At 47.4% G+C, this 22,968-nt stretch overlaps 1 protein-coding gene across 1 annotated transcript in view; it reads left to right on the forward strand.

Annotated features, from left to right (window-relative positions):
* The first annotated feature begins 4,453 nt into the window (after positions 1 to 4,453).
* The window catches only part of GPR153 (G protein-coupled receptor 153), a 30,483-nt gene continuing 11,968 nt past the window's right edge, over positions 4,454 to 22,968 (forward strand). The window contains exons 1-3 of the mRNA XM_001377108.3: positions 4,454 to 4,715; positions 13,089 to 13,620; positions 18,029 to 18,458. Coding sequence (XP_001377145.1) covers positions 13,265 to 13,620; positions 18,029 to 18,458 — 786 coding nt within the window. The 5' untranslated portion in view covers positions 4,454 to 4,715; positions 13,089 to 13,264. The remainder of the gene's footprint in view (positions 4,716 to 13,088; positions 13,621 to 18,028; positions 18,459 to 22,968) is intronic.

Here is a 22,968-nt window from a genome sequence, read left to right on the forward strand (position 1 = left end):
CCCTTACTGCTCTTCTGCCTTGGAGCTGATACTTAGACTTGATTCTAAAACAGAAGGTAAAAAACAAAGCAAACAAGGATGTATTCACATGCAACAAGAGGGCACGTATAAATGTACAAAATGCCTTCAAGGAGCTCACAGTCTAATGGGGGAGACAACATGCAAACCAGTATGTACAAGTAGTCCACAGATGGGATGAAAGGCACTAGCTCAACAGAGGGAAGGCACCAGATGAGGGGGATCAGGAAGGCTTCCTGAAGGTGGGATTTAAAGCCAGAGGAGATAAGAGGCAGAAAGGAGAAGACAGAGAATTCCAGGGAAGAGGGAACAGCCAGTAAAAATGTCCAGAGTCAGGAGAGACTTGTTAAGGAACAACACGGAGGCCAGTGTTACTGGATGGCAGAGTACATGGTAGGGAATTTGATGTTAAAAGAAACTGGAAAGGTAGGAGGGGGCTATGAAGAGCTATGAATGCCAAAAAACTCACATTGAGCTGGGAGGAAGACATTAAGTCCCTCAAGCCTTCATCAATGGCCCTAAAGCACTCCAATGGTCCATTTCTCACTCCACATTAGGAAGTTTTAGTCTTGTCTGACTTATCATGACCCCATTTGGGGTTTTCTTGGCAAAGATACAGGAGTGGCTTGCCATTTCCTTCTCCAGTTCATTTGACAGAAGAGGAGACTGAGGCAAACCAATGATGTCAGACTCTTTGTGACCCCATTTGGGGTTTTCTTGGCAAAGATACAGGAGTGGTTTGCCATTTCCTTCTCCAGCTCATTTGACAGAAGAGGAAACTGAGGCAAACCAATGATGTCAGACTCTTTGTGACCCCATTTGGGGTTTTCTTGGCAAAGATACAGGAGTGGTTTGCCATTTCCTTCTCCAGCTCATTTGACAGAAGAGGAAACTGAGGCAAACCAATGATGTCAGACTCTTTGTGACCCCATTTGGGGTTTTCTTGGCAAAGATACAGGAGTGGCTTGCCATTTCCTTCTCCAGCTCATTTGACAGAAGAGGAAACTGAGGCAAACCAATGATGTCGGACTCTTTGTGACCCCATTTGGGGTTTTCTTGGCAAAGATACAGGAGTGGTTTGCCATTTCCTTCTCCAGCTCATTTGACAGAAGAGGAAACTGAGGCAATCCAATGATGTCAGACTCTTTGTGACCCCATTTGGGGTTTTCTTGGCAAAGATACAGGAGTGGCTTGCCATTTCCTTCTCCAGCTCATTTGACAGAAGAGGAAACTGAGGCAAACAGGGTGAGGTGACTTGCCCAGGGTCGCACAGCTGGGAAGTACCTGAGCCAAATTTGAATTCGGAGTCTTCCTGACTCCAGACATAGCACCTCATTACATGACCAGCCCCAAATCTCTTCTGGCCAATTGCTGTTGCTTTGGTTTTTCCCTCACTTTTTGAATACCTTCTCTGTCTCTTCCTTCCTCGGTATTGATGTCATTACTGTAGATTTCCCCTTAGTACAAGGAAGGCTTTGACTTGAGCTCACCTTGCTTAATTCTCAGTCATCCATTGTTATCTGTCCAAATCTGTTAGCAATCCCCACCATTATACCCCATCTCCAAACTTTGAGACTTCACGTGCCCAGAGCCAAGTTAACAGAGGACCCCAGGATGAGCCATCTGAACCCAAAGGCTTGTGAAAAGCCACGGCTAGACAGTATGGGGGGTGGGAAATACTGCCTAGAAATGTCCTCTCTGGAAGCAAGCTGAGATGCATCTGCAAAGGCAAATGAAAGCCAGATCTGCTCTTGGCAGACATTGGAGGGACTGACCTTATCAAAAGCATCCCCTGGAAAAACCAGGCTTTTGGAGGAGGAGAGAACCTCATTCTTTCCACCTCCATTTAGCCCCAACCCTCCATGAATCAGCTGTTAGGAGAGGTCAGTACAGCCGTGGCAGGTAATCGGGCTCGACTCATGGGAGGGCTAAAGGGTCAGTGAGTGGCTGGCTGGGAACTAGAGTAAACCAAAGCGGTCCTGGCCATATCATGGCCCGAGGCACAATGTAATGGGGCCAGTGTCTCTGTGTGACTAAATCACCTGTGACTCATGAAAGAGGGGGAGAAATGTTTGACTTATAAATGTCACATTCGATTACGTGAAGAGTTGTGTACGGCTGCTTCCCACTGTTAGCTATTCTATTTATACCCAGGGCTCCGTGTTTAAATTCGGCCGTCTGTGCGATGTTCAGATGCTCTCCATGAAAGCCCCCAAACCAAGGTCCCTTACCTGTCTGGCCAGCCACCCTAGGGCTAGTCCCTTCCTTTACAAGTGGATATTCATGGATTTGTTTTTAACCACCAAAAAATACAAAACAAAACCCATTTTGGCTTCTCTCTGAAGACAGTCCCTTTGGGATGGATGGCACCTTTGTGGAATCCATCTAGAAGTTGTTTCCTCTCCCCTCCTGACGTTTACAAGGGGATTGTGGAGACTTAAGAAGTAGATCTCTGATGAGAAAAAAAGCAACAGTCCTTCCTGGGGTCGCTGGAAAAGAACTGGGTTACTCCTTTTGGCCAGGAATAGCCTGAACATGATCCCAGTCACAAAGAGCTAGAATTAAAGCCCGGCGCTCTCTGGATTGAGCCAAACACACCAAGATGCTTTAGTGCATTCTCATGAAGAACAGCCCTGAGGTTCCAGCAGGTCATCCTTGATCTGGGATGAGTGCCCTGCTCTCTGGGGCATGTGCAGATCCCCAAGCTTCCCAGGAATGGGCAGAGACGCTGCCCTTACACACAACTTGAGTTAAAGGGATCACTTTTCAAAGACCAGTAAGCCCCAGGAACCTCTGGGCTCTATTGTGCTTCAAATGCTTGCTTGGGGATGGGGACTTAAAAGAGATTTGGCCAGAATCCCCATCCAATAATGACACACAGGTTGAATTCTGCTCCATCCTAGGGATGACAGTTTCCAGTTCTAGGGAGGGTCAGAGATTGGGAAATAGAACCCAGACATTTTTCAAATGGAAAAACTGAAGCACCTCAGAAGTGGCTTGACCAAGGTCAGGCGCACACAGCTAGTGTATCTGGGGCAGGATCCAAACTCATGTTTCCTGACTCCAAGTGCCCCCTGTCCATTAGATCACGCTTCCTCTCAGAGAGGTGAGTGCCTCTTGAAGATGGACAGCCATTCAGGCCAAAGATAACCTTTGAGACGTCTCAGTACTTACAGGAAGGAGCATTCCCTGGTGCCTCCATCTTTTCTTTCATATACAACATCCAGGTGGCTTTAGCTGCCTCCCCTACCCACCTGTGACCATGCTTCCATAATTTATCTCTTTTTTTCATTGCTCGAAGTCTAGCTTTGCAGACTTTATATCCTGGCACTGCCAACCTGACTTATGGCTACCTAGTAGCTAAAGATCAGGAGACAGTTTAGGAGGCAGGGGCTGGGGCAGCTGGGTGGCTCAGGGGATAGACAGGGAGGACTAGAGATGGGAGGTCCTGGGTTCAAATATAGCCTCAGACACTTCCTAGCTGGGTGTTTCTGGGCAAGTCCCTACTGCCTAGCCCTTACAGCTCTTCTGCCTTCTAATCCAGAAAATAGGAATGAAAAAACTCACTAAAAAGAGGCAGGAAGTGCAGCCAGATGATTGTTAAACTTGGAGCCACAGGTTTAGAATTCAAATCCCAACACAGTCACTTCCTAGGGTTATTTCTGTTCCTTTGAACTCCAGTGAAGTTGGACTAGCTAACCACGGAGATTCTGACCTCACTCCCATCAAGGATGTATCTCTGGGCTGGACCACATCCAGCCACACACAAAGCACCAGGGAGGACCTCATTCCTTTCCCTCCTGGTCCAGGGCAGTTCTGGGGCCCCTCAATCTTCACCCTCCCGGGCCAGGGCAGTCCCTTTAAACGGGGAACCAGGACCCTAGTCTTCCCAGGCCCAACGGGGCGGCACAGTGGAGGCTCGGGCTCTGAGAGGTTAAAGGATGATGGGGGAGGGGGACAGATGCGAGTGCGGAGGGAGATGAGAGAGCACAACCTTCCTTCTTCTCTGGGGGTTCTAGAGACAGATGCTGGCCTGGGAGGAGACAGCGGCCACTGCCAATTGAGGAGGGCGGGGTGCAGCAGTCACCCTAGACGGCCGGGCTGGACACCCCCTCGATCACTATCTCCCTGTGACTGGCCCGGAGCCAAAGCCGTGGGCTGCACCGAGTCACAGCGTCCGCACTCGCCAGGGGCTTCAGTGCTCCTCCCCCCTCCTCACTCTACGCGGTTGCTTCGGGCCTGGGGGGGGGGGGCAGGGAGGAGGGGGAACTTTCAGGATCTCCCCTCCAGGTTCGCAGACCCCGCCTCTCTGGCTGGATCCCCCCCAAGCTCTGCCGGGGGCGGGGCAGGGTAGGGGCGGAGCTGGGGCGGGGGCGGGGTCTCCGCTGAGGCATGCGCCCTGCTCCCGCCCCCCGCCCCCCGCCCCCCCCCTCCTGCCCTCCCGCCGGGAAAGGGGAGGCGGGCTGAGCCCAGGCGAACCAGCTGGGGAGCGCGGCGCCGCTGCAGAGGGGGCTGCCGCCCGAAGCCCTGCCAGCCTGGGCGCCGCCAGCCAGGGCACTGCATGGAAAAAGGATGCCCCCGGCCTGGGGGGCGACCCCCGCTGCTGTTCTGGGGCCGGGGGAGCCGCCGCCGCAGCTGGGGGCCAGAGGGACAAGGCGTCCGGAGCGAACTCGGAGCCCCCGGCACGGAGCCGCAGGGTAAGCGCCCCAGGCCTGAGGGGGCGCGACTGGGCACGCGAGGGGGAGTCGCGGCGGCTAGCGGGCAGGGCAGGGCAGGGCGATAACGGTGGGGGGCTCTGGGTGGAGTGGGCGGGGAGCGCTGCTCCTCCTCTCCCTCTTTCTTTTTCATCTTCTTCCTCCTCCCCCACTCTTCCCCTCCGAGTACCTCCCCCCACCCCAGTCAGCCTCCCTGCTCATCCTTGGGGCTCGCGGAACGGGAGATGGGGCGCTGACCCTAATTCACCGCCCACCCGCGGTCTTGGAGAGAGGCGCTGGCTCTCTCTACCCCCATCGCCTCCTGCCATCAGAGAGGTTTTGCCTCCGGGAGCTTCGGGTCCCCACCACCGTTGGCCTCCGCGGGAACTTTCCCCCGGGGTTCCATTGACTGGAGGGAGCCCCCAGAACGTACGAGGGTGCTCACGCTATCCCCGTGATACTTTGCCCGGGGAAAGGAGGCCGCGGACGTCTCACTCGGCTGTGGCTCTTAGAGAAGAGAGCCCCGGGCCTCCTGCCCTGGTCAGCTCCCCCCTGCTGGAGCCACCGCCCCCTCGGGGCACCGAGGCTCTGGAGCAGCGCCCTTGATGCAAACCTGGCCGGGGGCGGTGCTAACCCACGCCCTCCCGGGCACCCCAGAGTTCGCATTGGAGGGAGGCGTCCCCAGAGGAGGGCTGGAAAAAGCGGGAGGGGGCGACAGCTGCCACTAGCATGGGGCTGTGGCGGTAGGGACTGCGGGGACCTTGCACCAGCTGGACTAGGCAGCTGGGCTTGGCCATGGCGGGGTGGAAAGGTAAATGAAAGGTATTCATGGGGTTGGAAATACTAGAAATGAGATGGAGATTGAATTGAGGGGGCGGGGGAAATAAAAATAGAGGGGGCCCGCCTTCAATGGTCCAAAGGGTGGGAGAGCCCCAGAACGATCCCTCAGTCCTGGTCAGAGATTGCTCCTCTCAAAGAAAAGACTCTCTTGGGAAACACTACACTGCTGCCCCCCCCCCCCCCCCCCCCCGGCGCCCCCTATTCCCACCCCATCCTCTTGACATTTTATAGCAGAAGAGATAGAAAGCAGACTTCTAAGAGAACCCCGGGGTCTGGGTCAGAGACATGGAATGCCATAGGAGCCCTTTTAAGTTCGTACCCCCCCTCCCCAAGGTCCTCTTTGTTGCAATAAGCCTCTAGTCTGCCGATTCATTGGCCTCCAGGAATGTGACCTAAGAGATATTGGCCCCACCCCCGAATTGAGAGTTGTATTCTTAAAGGCTTGGGTGTCTCCCTGTCTGTGCCAGCAGCCCAAGGATCCCCTAGACCGGAGCACAGCAGCAGTTCCCTGGGACTCACTTTGGGGTGGAAGGAGAGAAAGAGGTCATCAGGCTGGGGTGGTGGATAGGTAAAAGGAGCAGTAACAACAATACCAGTGCAAGACTTCTAAGCTGTACCAGGAGGGTTTAGGGTGGGCATAAAACAACAAAACTTCCCAGGGCAGCTAGGCGGTACAGTGGCTAGAGTCGGGAGGACCTGGGTTCAAATGTGGCCTCAGACCCCTTCCTACCTGGGCAAGCCATCTGCTTGCCTTTTGTCCCTCTCTTGTGTCTTAGCTTTGAAGATAAGGTTAAGATTTAAAAAGAAAAACAAAACGAAATAAAAAACACATCAGTAAAAGAATACGAGATACCTAACTGTGGAAGAGGAAACCTAAGATCCTATACTTAGATTCCAGGAAGGGGACCACAGAGCCTATCTAGGCTAACCCTCTTAGATTATATACATCAGTCTAAGTAAGTGGGCACACACACTTGGTCAGATCAGAATCTCAGTGTTGAAACTCCAAGGCTAAATGAACTGTTCTAGTGGGTCAGTGGTTTTTTTTTTCTTTTCTGGAGGATTTTAACAAGAAGTGGGCTGGGTTGGAAAGAAGAATTTTTCCATACTAACACTGCGGGAAGGCAAGAGCCCTGATACACTATTCTGTTGGTGATTTTGGATCATCTGTATCCAGTTAGCTTAGCCTCAGGTCCATCGGCGAGGCGATGTCTCCACTTATCAGGCCCTCGAACCCTTCTTAACCCCCAAACCTCACCCCTGAATTCCATGTGCATTTACAGTTTCTCCAAACTGAGATTCCCAGTTTTCTGCCAAGATTCTCCACTATCTCCACCCAGATAAGACAGAGCCACGCTTAGTTTGCTAATACTTCAAATGCAGATTGTCATTGCCTTTTCCAAATTGTGTGATTTAGGGTAAGTCGGTGAAATTTCTCAGTTTCTTCATCTGTTTCAATAAGGAGAGTGGGTTGGACTACTTAATTCTGAAGTTTCTCTCCCCTTTAAATTTATGATCCATTAAGTCCCATTGGGTGCAGAGCCTTGTTTGCCTTAGAATTATCTTTCAGTCTTGGGGTACATTCTGATCTGGTAACATTTTTCTTATAGTTGTTCAGTCATTTTTTTCAGTCATGTTGGATTCTTCATGATGACATTTGAGGTTTTCTTGGCAAAGATTCTGGAGTGGTTTGTCATTACCTTCTCCAACTCATTTTACAGATGAGGAAACTGAGGCAAATAGGGTGAAGCCACGTGTCCAGGTTCACAAAACAGACCAGATTTGAACTCAGGAAGATAAGACTTCCTGACTTGCCACTTTTTTTTTTTAAACCCTAAGACCTTCCATCTTAGAATCAATACTGTATATTGGTTCTAAGGCGGAAGAGCAGTGGGGGCTAGTCATTAGGGGTTAAGTGACTTGTCCAGGAAGTGTTGGGGGCAAAATTTGAATCTAAGACCTCTATCTAACTGCCCCTTTTTTAGTGAGTTGTAAAGTGATGCTTTGGACAGATAGGTGGTACAGTGGATAGAGTACTGGACCTCATCTTCCTGACTTCAAGTTTGGTCTCCGATACCTACCAACTGTGTGACCCAGGGTGAATCAACTACACCCTATATGCCTCAGTTTCTTCATCTGTAAAAATGAACTGGAGAAGGAAATAGCAAGCTACCCTAGTATCTTTGCCAAGAAAACCCCAATTGGGATTCAAAAGAGTGGAAATGACTGAACAAGACAACAAAAAGGGTTCTGGAAGACCACAGATACTTTAGGGGGACTGTTGGCAGATTGCAAGGGTCCCTGAAATTGGATAGGGGAAAATCTCTTAATTAGGCTTCATTACCGATTCTCTGGATTTTCTCTACTCCTGCATGGGTACTAATCCATTCCCCCTTTTCAACTTGCAACATGTTATATTCTCCCATTAGAATGTAAGTTCCTTGAGGGCAGGAACTGGCTTTGTGCTATTTAAGTGCTGGATGACTTGATTAAACCCCAACTGAAATTCAATATGCCCTTTGATTATAAATATCGGTCACAAAATATTATTCAGAGAAGGGGTTCTCAGGCTTCAGTAGGCTGCCAAAGGGGTCTACCAGGAAGCCCCTTACTCTAAGGATAAGAGAAAGTGATCTATGTAGGAAAGACTCATATGTGTGTCTAAGCATTTAACGAGTGATTATCGAAGCTGGGTCATGCAGTACTTAATGACTGGACTTGAATTCAGAATCCTACCTCAGACTGTGCAAACCTACTCAAGATCTCTATCCGTTAACTCAGCTGCAACCTAGGGATGATGCTAAGAGCACCCACCTCCCAGGGCTATTATGAGAATCAAAATGAGATTGCATATGCAAAGCCTGTTGTAAACCTTGAAAGGAATATAACCATGATATTATCATTATTGAACAAATGAATCTTGGGTCCTACCCCAGGTTCTTGGGACGATGAATCTGGAAGATCCTGAGCCTGAAAGTGATTTGTGAACTGTCTGAATCCCTTTGAGTGTGAAGGATGCTGACCATTATCTTTCTCTGACATGGGGGAACAGGAAAGAGAACTGGGGTTAGTGGTGGCCAGTAGGCAGGACAGCCCTGGAGCTGCTGGATCCCATTGGGCCAGCTGTTGTTGAGTTCTGCTTAGTGACTGGACTGGCTAGGGGGCACTCCTAGGGATACATCAGCCCCACTGACCCAGGCAATTCAGAGACCTCCAGCTTTTCTACCTCTCAGTCTGAAGTAAGGAAAGCCTTGCGTTACTGTCATAAAACGGATTTGGGAGCATCCTGGCCATTGGGACTCAGAGCAAAAAGGGGAATTTGTCTTCCTGAGCTTCTGTCCCTCTGCCTATTCCCCCCAGGCCCTCATCTTCCTCTCCCTCCCTCCTGCTTCATCAAAACTACCTATCTGTCAGTCTGTTTCCATCACATTCATTGTCCAATATATCCCTTTAACCACTGAGATGGTAACAAAGATTTAAAAAAGAAAAGGTGTGGGGGCAGCTGGGTAGCTCAATGGATAGAGAGCCAGGCTCTAGGCAGGAGGTCCTGGGATCAAATGTGACCTCAGAAACTTCCTAGCTGTGACACCCTGGACAAGTCACTTAAGCCCAGTTGCCTAGCCATTATTACTCTTCTCTCTGAAACTGACACTTAGTATTTATTCTAAGACAGGGAAAGGGTTTGAGAGAGAGAGACAGAGACAGAAAGAGGGAGAGAGAGAGAGAGAGAGAGAGAGAGAGAGAGAGAGAGAGAGAGAGAGAGAGAGAGAGAGAGAGAGAACAGTTCAGAAAAAAAGAATTAACATGTTAAACCAGTGCAGTATTCCACATCCATAGGCTCCCACCCTCCTGTGATAGGAGAGAGATTCATTTTCTTCATGTTTTTTAGGTCAAAACTTGGTCAGTGTGATTCTGCGCCACTTAGCTTGGTTTCTTTCTATTTGGTTGTTATGATCCCTGTCTATATTGTTTTCCTAGTTCTTCCCTCTTTGTCAATTCATATATATCTCCCCCTGGTGCCCTAATTTCCTCATATTCCTCATTTCTAACAGTAAGAAATAGTCCATTACATCTGTATACCCCTTGTCTTGTTTCCTATAAGTACCCTTCACATACCTATTGACCTATTACCTCTTTGCCCTATCTGGCACCCATGCCAGGAATGTTCAATCATTTCCAGTCTCTTCCAACTCTTTGTGACCCCATTTGGGTTTTTCTTGGCAAGGATCCAAGAGTGGTTTGCCATTTCCTTCTCCAGCTTATTGGACAGATCAGGAAATTGAGGCAGAGTTTAGTGACTTGCCCAGGGTCACACAGCTAGAAATTATCTGAGGTCAGATTTGAACTGTGGTCTTTCTGACTCCAGACCTTGAGCTTTATCCACTGTGCCACTTAGTTGCCTCAACAGCAAGATTACCTCTTTGTCTTTGCACTGGCTATGCCCCACACCTGGGGTGACTTCCTGGAAACAGTGACTCCTTTCAAAGCATAGCCCAATCTCCATCTCCTCCATAATGGCTTTCCTGATTCCACACTCCTCTGAACCTCATTGTGAGTGTTCTTTCCATGCCACTTTAAATTACCTTAATTACTTTTTTATGTTAATTAAATTACTCTATTTTTTTAATCAATTTACTTATATGAAACTCCAGCTTTCTAGTAAAAGGTACCTCCTGGCATAGTGCCATATACAGAATAGGTGCTGAATAAAGAGAGTGGAATGAAGTGGAAGAATTTGACAAACTTTCACACTGGGGTGAAAATGACTGAGGAAGTCAAAGGTTCCCAGGGGCATTAGCATCTCTAAAAATCTTTACCTTCTGTCTTAAAATGGATACTACATCAGTTCCAAGGCAGAAGAGTAGCAAGGGCTAGGCAATTGGGGTTAAATGACTTGCCCAGGATCACATAGCTAAGAAGTATCTGAGGCCAGATTTGCACCAGGACTTCCTGTCTCCAGGCTTGGCTTTCTATCTTGGCCACCTAGCTACCCATGTATTAGCATTTCAACCTAGACTAGACTCAAAGCCATAAGCCCAAAGAGCAGAAATTGAATTGTGGAATTAAACAGCCTATGGGCAGTTTCTGTGTAAGTCAGCCATATTCCTTTCTGGTCCTTTCTCCCCTTCTCCCACCCTTCTATCTTTCCTTCCACCCCTGACCATACACTGACACTAGTGACTTTATAGAAGGAAGAATTTTAGACTCCAGGCATTCCATTTGGCTGATCATCTTGCTTTACAGACCTTCTAGGAGAACCCATTAGCCTGGTTGCTCCTTGAGGGCAGGGGACTTATTCTTGCCTTTCCCTTTGTGCAACTCACTTAACACAATGGCTGGCCCATCGTAGGAGCATAATAAATGCTTATTGACTAACTGAGGAGTTGTGAGGAAGGTACTTGTCCTTGGAATGCTCAAGATGAGAGAGGGACCTTGGCCTAAAGCTGATGCAGACCCTAGAGAAGAAAGGATGCAGCAGGTTGACCCATGTAACTTCACTGTCCTAACCAGTTCTGCAACCCTAGGAAATGTGGAAGGGGATGCGTATGCGTTTGTGTTGATGTCTGGACAAGGTGAGTGGGAGAGAGAAAGAGGAGGAGACATACCACTTTCCCCACCATCTCCCCAAGGAAGCCTAGAGAAGGATGCTGAATTCTGCCTTTCCAGCAGAGAACAGATTTAATTCAGAATACCTGATTCGGCTCTTTTATTACCTGTATGATCTAGTTCAAGTCACTTAACCCTTCTGGGCTTCAATTTTCTCCTCTATGAAATTAGGATCCCTTCCAATTCAAAATCTTATAATTCTTCTGAGTATGAAACTACCCTGAAGTCACTTAGAAGCAAAGCTGTGGGTCTGAAAGAGAAAGAGAAGATACACAGAGAGAAAAAAGATAAGGAAGAGAGACAAAGGCAGGAGGAGAGAGAAATAGGAGAGAAAGAGAGAGGGAAAAAAGAAAGAAGGAGGAGAGGAAATTGAGAAAGACAGAGAAAGGGGGGAGAGACAGAGACAGAATATGTGTGCATGTGAATGTGTATGTGCTTGCAGCTGAGGTGTCTAGGTATATCCAGGGGTGTGAATCAGTGCTATCTGTGTGTGAGCCCTTCATCAGAGAGGAAGCCACTCCTTACTTCTACAATCATTCCTCCTCCTCATCCCTGCCATCTCCATTTGGGCTCTTGCCTCTCCAGAGCCTCTGTTTGCTTGATGAGAAGAAAGGATAGTGTCTTAGATCATTGCTCTCCCTCTACTGATAGCTGGCCATCTCTAGGTCCTCGGATTCAGGAAATTACAGAATCCTTCAGACAGGTGATCCATTCCCGGGCAGACAAGATGTTCCCAGGATGTATTGGGATTTGGAAAATCTCTGAGCAGATACCACTTGGAGGTAGGGGCTAAGAGATCCTTGGTAAGATCTGGTCATTAGAGGTGGGACAGACAGCAGAGTGGAATAGGTTTGTCCCAGAGGGCAACAGGGCGGGGATGAAAAAAGAAAGGAGTTGCCTCTACTTAGCCTTCTTTTTTTTTCCCCCCACTCAACTCTGTGGCTGCCTGGTAGAGGTGGGTCCATTCAGTTGACCAAGGAAAGTATTTTAAGTACTTAGGGAAAAGGTTCTGGATGAAACCAGAGAGGATAGGCTAAGAGGAACAGAAAGTAGGAGAGAGCCATAGGCTGAGAGATGCCTTTGTGTATTGGCAGCCTCTGGCATTAAATGGAGAGAAGCTGGATTGGGAGTGCCAAGCTGAGAATAAAAGGTAGGAGGGTCCAGTTAGGTGGAGGGAGAGGCTGCCTTGAGAGTTATCAGACTTGAATCAGAGGCTTAAAGAAGCTTAAAGCTGGGTGGCCAAGTGAGGTAACAAGGTTAGGTGGAGAAGGGTACCTTTGAAGGTGTTAAACTAGCTAGAGAAAATCTGTTGAGAGTGCCAACAAGATGGGAAAGGGCTGGGGGCCAAGGCTACAATCTCGGAATAGAGAGTAAGGGGCAGGGCTGGGGGCTCGGAGCTTGGTGTGAATGCCCTGACGCACAAGAGGGATGGTTTTGGAGGTTTCAGGCTGAGCACCAGGGACAGGGTTGGAGGTTCTGAGTTTGGTACGAGGGTTATGGGTCAGAGTTTTGGGCCAGGTATAGGAGACAGGATTGGGGACTTTTAATTAGGTCAAGGGGGGCTTGGCATGAGGGGTAGGTCTGGGGCTCTGAGCTTGTACAAGAGGGACAGATTGGAGGTTTCAGACTGGGAAAAGGAGATAGGATTTGGGAGTTTTGAGTTGGGTCAAGGGGAACAGATTGGAGGTTTCAGACCGGGCATGAGGGGTAGGTCTGGGGCTCTGAGCTTGGTGCAAAGGGGATAGTTTGGAGATTTAAGGCTGGGCATGAGGGGCTGTCGGGGACTTCAAGCTAGCCTTAGAGGAGGGAGGTCAGAAGATTCAGGCCAAGCACAAAGGAGAGCAGCACAGGGGACAAGAGGCTGAGCTGAGAAGGCTCCAAAGGTCCTGGGGCCGGGCCAGAGTGCTCACCCTCTCTCCATCTCCACAGGTCCCTTAGCCTGTTGTCCATGATGCCTGGGACCAGCCCTTTGTGAGGGGCGGTGCTCTGCACAGGGGGGCCCTAGGGCTCCACTGGAGGATGTCCGTGCTGCCCCTAGCCCTCTGTCCGTCCATCCGTCCCCATCCAGCTCCATTGGGCCTGAGGCCCGGCCCTTGCCCTGCACCATGAAGGATGAGGACAGGCTGCACAATAATGCTGTGGCCTGGCTGGCATGCGCCGGGGTCTCGCTGCTGGCCAACGCGTGGGGCATCCTGAGTGTCAGCGCCAAGCAGAAAAAATGGAAGCCTCTGGAGTTCCTTCTGTGCACGCTGGCTGGCACCCACATGCTCAACATTGCCATCCCCATCACGATGTATGCGGTGGTCCAGCTCCGGCGTCAGCATTCTGACTACGAATGGAACGAGGGTCTCTGCAAGGTCTTTGTGTCCACCTTCTACACTCTCACTCTGGTCACCTGCTTCTCAGTCACCTCTCTGTCCTACCATCGCATGTGGATGGTCCGATGGCCAGTCAACTACCGGTGAGTCTGGGCAGAGGACCAAAGATTTAGGGCAAGAAGGGATTTCAGGGACCGGGTAGTCCAAACTTTTGATTTTACAGATCAGGAAACTGAGTTCTGTGGAGATGAAGTGACTTGCCTTAGGCACCACGCTTAATGTGTCAGAGGGGGGATTTGAACTCAGGTCTTCCAGAGTCCCTGGTTTAGACCTTTATCTGCTATTCCATGTTATCTTTTTTTTCCCTGAAAACTATTATATTTTTTATTTTAAAATTTTATTTAATTGATTAAGGATAATTAATTTAATTAAGAAAATCTTTCCATGGTTATATGAATCATGTTCTTTCCCTCCCCCCTCCTATAGCCAACGTGCAATTCCACCGGGTTTTACATGTGTCATTGATCAAGACCTATTTCCATCACGTTATCTCTTTAGATGTAGAATGTTGAACTTAAAGGAGCTTTTTCCATCTGTCATTTTACAGACCAGGAAAAGGATGTCTAGAGATGAGAAGTGACTTATCCAGTGTCAGTCAACTCAATACTGGCAGATTTAGGGGCAGCTGGGTGTCACAGTGGGTAGAGCACCAAGCCTAGAGAGGGGAGGTCCTGGTTCAGATCTGGCCTCAGACACTTCTATCGGTGTGACCTTGGATGAGTCACTTAATCCCCTTTGCCTCACCTTTGCCCTTCTGTTTTAGAATTGATACTAAGACAGAAAAAAAGGGTTTAAAATTAAAAAAAAAATTCTGACAGATTTAGGACAGAGCCTCCTTTCTATTCCATGGAGGTGTATATAGATGTGTAGGAGAATGTGGTGGAAGATGTAGACCTCGGAGATTATGATGGCCAACCCTGGCCCTGGAGAATTGGAGGATCATAGCATCATGGACCTAGGCTGGAAGGGACCCTGGTAGCCATATAGTACAACCCACTCATTTTACAGATGAAGAAACTGCAGCAGCACAGGTGGGACTTGAACTCAGGTCCCCCGATTCCAGAGCTATTGCTTTGTCCACTTGTCTCTTTCAATTGCACAGATGAGAGACTATAGATGTGGATTATTACAGATGCTGTTGATGAATTGGTTTTATGAATTCCTATTTTTTTCTCCTTTTTCTTGATCTTCCTCCAAGAGTGGACTCTCCTAGCAGGTGGGAAGATCACTGGTCCAAAGGGAGGGGAATTAATATTTGGTAAATGAGAGACATTGAATTTTTTTTTAAATGATGTGAAATTCAAGTCTCCTCACAATGTATGTGCATTTCCAGACCAGTCACTTCCTCCAAACCTGTTTCCTTATCCACAAAATGATAATGATATTTGAAATATCACACAATGTTAGAAAGTTATTTGTAACCTGTCCTTCTGGTATAGGTATCCTAGGAGATCGTGTTAGGCTTGGAAACAGGAAAATCTGAGTTCAAGTTCTGCCTCATGCGTATTAGTTGTGTGAATCTGAGTAAGTCACTTTTCTCTCTTTGCCTCTGATTGGAGATAATAATATGGAGATTCCATAATAATATAATGGTTGGGGTGAGATTCAACCCACTGCCTCCAAAGTCCCTCCAAACTCTAAATTGGTGAAGAGTTGCAAAAGTCAGAAGATGGAATATAGTTTGTGTGCCTTGACCTGTCCATCTCCAGAACTCAGTCTTTTATTTGTCGTTGAATCATTTTAGCTGTGGTTGACTCTTTGTGACCCCATTTGGAGTTTTCTTGGCAAAGATACAAGAGTGGTTTGTCATTTCCTTCTCCAGCTCATTTTACAAATGAGGAAACTAAGGCAAACAGGGTCACACAGCTAGGAAGTGGCCAGATTTGAATCCAGGTCTTCCTAACTCCAGGCCTTGGCACTCTATCCACTATGCTACCTACTGGCCCCAGTATTTTATTAAGGCAATTTAAATCTCCCTCCTGATCCTTTTAGATCCAACACACTAGGGATATAGGAAAAAAAAAAGACTCCATTTCCCTGCACTGATTTCTTGGCTTCTGGGGCCAATCCACCAAGCCCACTGCTGACTCATTCCTACCATTCGGGTCCTGGCCTTGGATGAAAGTGCAGTTTCCTCAGACCTCTCTAGGAACCTGACTTAATTCTCACAGTCAGGGCTGTGGGGATGAGCCCCCAACTCAGTCACAGATCAAAAGGGGTCCCCGTGGCTCTACCTGAAGAGGCTCTGAAGGGTCCCAAAATACCTTTACAGAACAGGAAAGTGGATAGCCATCCCAGAGAGGTGCCATCCCCAGGCAGCTGAGGGTTGCTGGGTTGTCTGTTTTCCTAAATGAAAGTAAATAAAGAAGGCTTGTGCTTAGGCACAAAGAGCCTTGTTCTTCAGCTTCATCAACGGCAAAGAGGAAAATGGTGATGGAGATGGTCCTTGGCTGAGCCCCACTTTTTCCTTAAACTTATGCCCCCTTTCCTGGACCACCTGCCCAGTTTAAGATGTATGACCCAAGAGAGCAACAGATTATGTTCATGGGGACAGTTTCTGCTCTTAACCTAATGACTTCTTTCCTTTAAATGATGGCTACCATCTTCATAGCACCTCTTAGCACCTCAAAAAATAAAATAAAATGTCTAAGTCTAAGCCAGTGATAAAATGTTCCTGTGTTTATTCTTGCCCTCAGAACTCATTTGAGAGGCTCTTTAACCCTTTTGTTTCATGCCAGCCACCCCTAATGAAGAGTTAAGTTAACAAACCAGGCCCTGTTGTCTAATTAACTGATGGGTGGTGAACATTAGCTGTATAAAGCGAGAGCTCTGACCTACATAGGGAAACATCTGCGCTGTCTGGAAGCCTCTAACTGGTGTCCATGTGCTTGCCCTCTCCAAGCTCCATTGAGGACCCTGGGAGGCGGGTGCCCAGCCCACCTCACCCCTGCAGCTGGTGGATAGAGAGAGGGAGGGGAAGAGGAGTCACACCTTTCCTCCTCTGGTCCCATACTTGGATAAGATGGAGTAAAACCCGTTTGAAGCAGATCTAGTCACTGTTAGAAGGCTGAAGGAGCTTGGGAGAATCTTCTGGAGCAGCAGATATGGCAAAGGACCATTCCTTTCAGACTCAGAGTAGGATGGGGGAGAGAAAGGAGGGAGCTTTCTCTTCTCAGTGTCCTGGATACTCTTCTTGCTGGGGGAAGGAGATGGGCACATCCCAGATTCTTTTAGGTAGAAGAAAGCACAGACATTTTATCCCATCCCCAAGATCAGACCTGCCAATCTCCTCCCTTCCTCCCACCCAAGAAAGAAAGGATTGGGTAGAGGATCGATTTAGCCACATTTAATGCCAGGAATGCTTTTTGTGGTAAATGGACCATTTCCAAGAAAGTTATAGTGTGCTGAGAAAATTACTGGAGGGGCAGTTAAGTGGCACATGGATAAGGCCTGGAATTGAAGAACCTGAGTGTAAATCTGGTCTCAGACACTTCTAGCTATGTGACTCTGGGCAAGTCACTTAACCCCATTTGCCTAGCCTTTGCCCCTCGGTCTTAGAGACGAAAGTGTTAAAGACAAAATAGATTATTGGACCCAGGGACCTTCGTTCTTGTTCCAGTTTCACCACTGTATAAATCTTGGGCAAATTGTTCTCAATTTCCTCCTTTGTAAAATGAAAGGCTTGAATGAAGTAAGTTCTGGGATCCCAGGAACTTCATAGCTATGTAACCGTGGGCAAATCATATTACCTCTTGGAGTCTCTGTCTCCTTGGCGGTAAAATGAGGATAATGGTACTCCTGCCTCCTATTTCACAGCATCGAGAAGAGCCAGTTTTGTAAACATTAACCTCTTATATAGCTGTGAGCTCATGGTCTTATTCCTGCTCTAATATTCTTGGATCTCACCATGAAGGGGCTGGCGTGGACCTAGCTGTGACTTAATGACAGAGATTTGAAGATCATTGACAGGGCTCATTCAACCCTACTCCCCCATTTTACAGAGAAGTAACCTGAGGCAAAGAGAGGATGCTCACATCATTGCTCCAGATCTGGAAGGGACTTCAGAAGCCATCTAGTTCATCCCCCTCATTTTACTGAGGAGAAAACTGGGGCCTAGAGAGATTGTGACTTACCCAAAGTCACACAGATAATACAAGACAGAGGCAAGATTTGACTCCAAACCCAGGCTTTTTTTTTTCACTTTTCTCACACAAACCCAAACAGGATTTCTCACTTCTAAAGAATCATAAAGGGATGGTGGAATTTCACAAATCATTCTAGATGTCCTCTAGTGTCAGAGATTGGGGTGAAAACATTTTTTAAACTCTACTCCCCCTTGGGGCATGGGACTAAAGACTCAGATCTGGTTGAGGGTGGGAAAGAGTAAAGACTTGGGTCTTCTTTTGGGTCAGGGGATGAGCTATGGCCTGGGCACATCCCCTGGCCCTCAAGAGACCCAGCAAGTGAGCAACGTGATACTCTTCCTGGCAGGCTGAGCAACACCAAGAAGCAGGCGGTGCACACGGTGATGGGCATATGGATGGTATCTTTCATCCTGTCCACCCTCCCTGCTGTGGGCTGGCACGACACCACTGAACGCTTCTACGCCCATGACTGCCGCTTCATCGTCACCGAGATCGGGCTGGGCTTTGGCGTGTGCTTCTTGCTCCTCATCGGAGGCAGTGTGGCCATGGGAGTGGTCTGCACCGCCATCACGCTCTTCCAGACCCTCTCCCTCCAGACGGGCCACAACCTGGACCGCAACAAGTTCAACGTACCAACCATCGTGGTAGAGGATGCCCAGGGCAAGCGACGTTCTTCTATCGATGGTTCTGAGCCCATCAAGACCTCACTGCAGATCACATACCTGGTGGCCGCCATTGTCTTCATTTATGACTGCCTCATGGGCTTCCCCGTGCTGGTGAGCTGGGACATGGGGGACGGAAGGTGGGGCTGCCATCTGAAAATGCTAAAAGGAAAAAAATTATTGTTTTGATCTTTTTTAAAACTTTATTGAGGGGGCATCTGGGTAGCTTAGTGGATTGAGAGTCAGGCCTAGAGATGGGAGGTCCTGGGTTCAAATCTAACTGCAGACACTTCCCAGTTGTGTGACCCTGGGCAAGTCACTTGACCCCCATTGCCTAGGCCTTACCACTCTTCTGCCTTGGAGTGAATACACAGTATTGATTCCAAGGCGGAAGGTAAAGGTTAAAAAAAAAACCAAAAACTTTATTGAAGAAAAAGCAACCACTGTCTCCCCCTCCCATTAATTACCTCCCTGCTACTCTGAATCTCCTCCAATTCAAATTTCTCTCCTTGGTGTGGGATTGGTCCTTTCATAGACCAATCTCTTGCCCGGAAGTAGGGGGCGTGGTCCCCTAGCAATGGACCAATTCACAACAGGAAGTAGGGGGGAGGGACCCCTGGGGCATGCTAGGGGTTGTAGTTCCCTGGCCACAAGAATTTCAAAACCCACACAGCTCTGTCCCCTTGAGAAGTGGAGGCCTAGGGTGGGATGGAGTCTCTTGGTCCTTCAAGCTATCCCTTTCCCTCTAGGCCAGAGAGAGGTCCCTTGGGAAGACTAGTGAAGCCAGCTGACCCATCTCAGAATCAAATATAGAACAAGACACAGGCTACCTCAAAAGCCTTATTAAACTGAAACTCACTAAGACTTTTGGATCGCCTATACCTAGGTTTGTAAAGGAAACCAATTATATTGAAATAGAAATACAAAATATTTTTAGCGGTCCCTATAATGTCAATAATAATTTACCTTTATCAACCATGTTAAAGATCGTTGAATTTTATTTATTTATTTTGCAATTTGAGAAATTTTATTTAATGAATTAATTTAGAATATTTTTCCATGGTTATGAGATCGTTGAATTTTAAAGTGAAGAAAGGCCCTTGGAAACCTTTTATTCCAACCCCTTCATTTTACAGTGGAGGAAATTGAGACCTAGTTGGTTAAATGGGTCACACCAAGATCACACATTTGGAGTGAAAAAGGACCTTATGAATCTATCTAGTCAAGCTCCATTTTTGAGTCCCAGAGAGATGAATCAATTTGCTCAAGATGACTGAAGAAATTAGTGGCAGATTTGGGGTGCTGAGAAGGTTGGGGTTGGCACAAAATGACCTCCAAGATCCCTCCTGAGTCTGGGATGCCCTGGTCCAAGCAGTTACTGGAGAAAGAACCAGGTGCCTAGTAGCCTGAGGGAACTAGAACCAAGGGAAAGAAGGATCTTTGGAGAAAACAGGAAGAGAGAGATGGAGCCTGGGGTCTTATTATAAAGGTGTTGAAGAGAGTGCAGATTCCTAGAGATGATTATGTGTTTAAAATGGCACAACTCGTTGCTAATGGCCTCGGTTGGAGATTTATCTCCAGTAAAGAGATGAGAGGCTCTTATCCATTAAGGGGAAAGAATGAACCACAAACCTCATCCTGCTTCAGAGGGAGACAATGTCTCCTTCTCCCAGTCCTTGGCAAGGTCCAGGAATGAACTTGCTCACTGCCTTGGGTGGGGGTGGCGTGGGGTGAAGGGCATAGGACTACAGAAGCCAGCCTCCATCTGTCTGTCCTCTCTGAGGGCCTCTGCCTCAGTCAGTCTCTCCATCAGCTTGGCAGCCCCGTCCCAGCCTCTGTTCCCTGCATTGACTGAGCAGCAGGGAAGTGTTGGAGTGGTCTGGATGAGCTGATTTTAGCTTCTGTCATCCTGAATAAATCAGTGGCACCAGCTCCAGGAAAAGTCAATTACTTATACACAGAAACAGAAAAGTGCAGAACTTAGATTTGGAATTAGAAAGGGCCTTGGAAGCAATCTAGTTCAACTCCTTTGTTTTACAGAAGAGGAAACTGAGGTCTAGAGGTTAAGTGACTTATATGGGTCACATAAGATTAAAAAGGACCTTACAGGCTATCTACTTGAACCCCCTCATTTTTGTGAAGGCCACAGTGAGATGAAACCTATAGCCCCTTTCCCAGAATCATGTTTTTAAATGTACAAAAAAAAATACAGAAAATTACAGTGGAAACTAATGATATTGAAACACAAGTCTTGAAGTAGTGAGAAAACAAATTCAGAGGTTCCCTGAAATCTAGTCCGTCAGGGATCCATGAATATCTGGTTCAGAACTCTTGAAATCTAGTCCATCAGAGATCCATGAATACCTGGTTTAGAACTCTTGAAATCCAGTCCATCAGGGATCCATGAATGCCTGGTTCAGAACTCTTGAAATCTAGTCCATCAGGGATCCATGAATACCTGATTCAGAACTCTTGAAATCTAGTCCGTCGGGGATCCATGAATATCTGGTTCAGAACTCTTGAAATCTAGTCCATCAGAAATCCATGAATACCTGGTTTAGAACTCTTGAAATCTAGTCCATCAAGGATCCATGAATGCCTGGTTCAGAACTCTTGAAATCTAGTCCATCAGGGATCCATGAATACCTGATTCAGAACTCTTGAAATCTAGTCCATTGGGGATCCATGAATACCTGGTTCAGAACTCTTGAAATCTAGTCCATCAGGGATCCATGAATACCTGATTCAGAACTCTTGAAATCTAGTCCATCAGGGATCCATGAATACCTGGTTCAGAACTCTTGAAATCTAGTCCATCAGGGATCCATGAATACCTGATTCAGAACTCTTGAAATCTAGTCCATCGGGGATCCATGAATACCTGGTTCAGAACTCTTGAAATCTAGTCCATCGGGGATCCATGAATACCTGGTTCAGAACTCTTGAAATCTAGTCCATTGGGGATCCATGAATATCTGGTTCAGAACTCTTGAAATCTAGTCCATCAGAGATCCATGAATATCTGGTTCAGAACTCTTGAAATCTAGTCCATCAGAGATCCATGAATATCTGGTTCAGAACTCTTGAAATCTAGTCCATCAGGGATCCATGAATACCTGGTTCAGAACTCTTGACATCTAGTCCATCAGAGATCCATGAATACCTGGTTCAGAACTCTTGAAATCTAGTCCATCAGGGATCCATGAATGCCTGGTTCAGAACTCTTGAAATCTAGTCCATCAGGGATCCATGAATACCTGATTCAGAACTCTTGAAATCTAGTCCATTGGGGATCCATGAATACCTGGTTCAGAACTCTTGAAATCTAGTCCATCAGGGATCCATGAATACCTGATTCAGAACTCTTGAAATCTAGTCCATCAGGGATCCATGAATACCTGGTTCAGAACTCTTGAAATCTAGTCCGTCAGGGATCCATGAATACCTGGTTCAGAACTCTTGAAATCTAGTCCATTGGGGATCCATGAATACCTGATTCAGAACTCTTGAAATCTAGTCCATCAGGGATCCATGAATACCTGATTCAGAACTCTTGAAATCTAGTCCATCGGGGATCCATGAATATCTGGTTCAGAACTCTTGAAATCAAGTCCATCGGAGATCCATGAATACCTGGCTCAGAACTCTTGGCTTAGAATGGCTCTCCTAGCAGATCTCTTCTTGAAGAACTAGAATGGTCAAGTGTCCATCTTCTACATGTCATTTTCAGAATGAGGGAATGGATAACAGGGTCTCCTGCAGTGGGAGCTAGAGGCACATTTGGAGACTCCAAAGTATCCCATTTTGGACAGAGCTCTCCCATGGAGAGTGGTCCAGTATCCCCAGTACTATCCAGATCCATAGGATCCAGGATAGGATGTTGGGGTAGCTGATATATGGAGCCAAACCCAATCCCTCCCACTGGAGACCTAGACTGGCCAGATATATAATGACCTTCCTTGTCTTTCCTATTAGAATGGAATCTCCTTGAGAGGGGGGACTTTTTCTCCTTTGTACTTGCATCCTCAAAGCTTAGCACAATACCTGAAGTAAGTTGTGTTGTTTAGCCATGTCTAACTCTTCGTGACCCCACAGACCATCGCACATCAGGCCCTTCTGTCCCCCACTATCTCCCATAGTCTGTCTAAGCTCATAACCTGGCACATAGTCGGTGCTAAATCAATGTTTGTTGACTTTTTTCATATCCATTATGACCAATGAGCCTTACAGGCTTAACCTGTGCAAAGTCAGAGAACTAAGAGAGTTCCTCGCCCCACTGGGTTCTGATAGAAACTGATTTATTTATTTAGAAGTGGGACTAATATCTGACACAAGACATAGGCCAATGGGCTAGAGTGAGGCAAAGATGGGGAGCCAGGGAAGAAAGAGGGAACCTGGAAGGAGAACATGTGTGTATGTGTGTGTGGGGGGTGGTAGTGGGTGTTTTTTTTTAAGTAAAAATACCTCTATATACAATTTTTCTAAAGCTCACAGTGTTTTCCTTTTTTAAAAATGGATTACTCCAATCAGTTTAAAAATGGAATATTAAGTATATTTAAATCTGGGCACCCATCTGCACTTAATTTTTTCTTTTCTGAAAAGGAAGGTAAAAACATCGAGCTGA

This window comes from Monodelphis domestica, chromosome 4, assembly GCF_027887165.1.
Source record: "Monodelphis domestica isolate mMonDom1 chromosome 4, mMonDom1.pri, whole genome shotgun sequence".
Taxonomy (NCBI): domain Eukaryota; kingdom Metazoa; phylum Chordata; class Mammalia; order Didelphimorphia; family Didelphidae; genus Monodelphis; species Monodelphis domestica.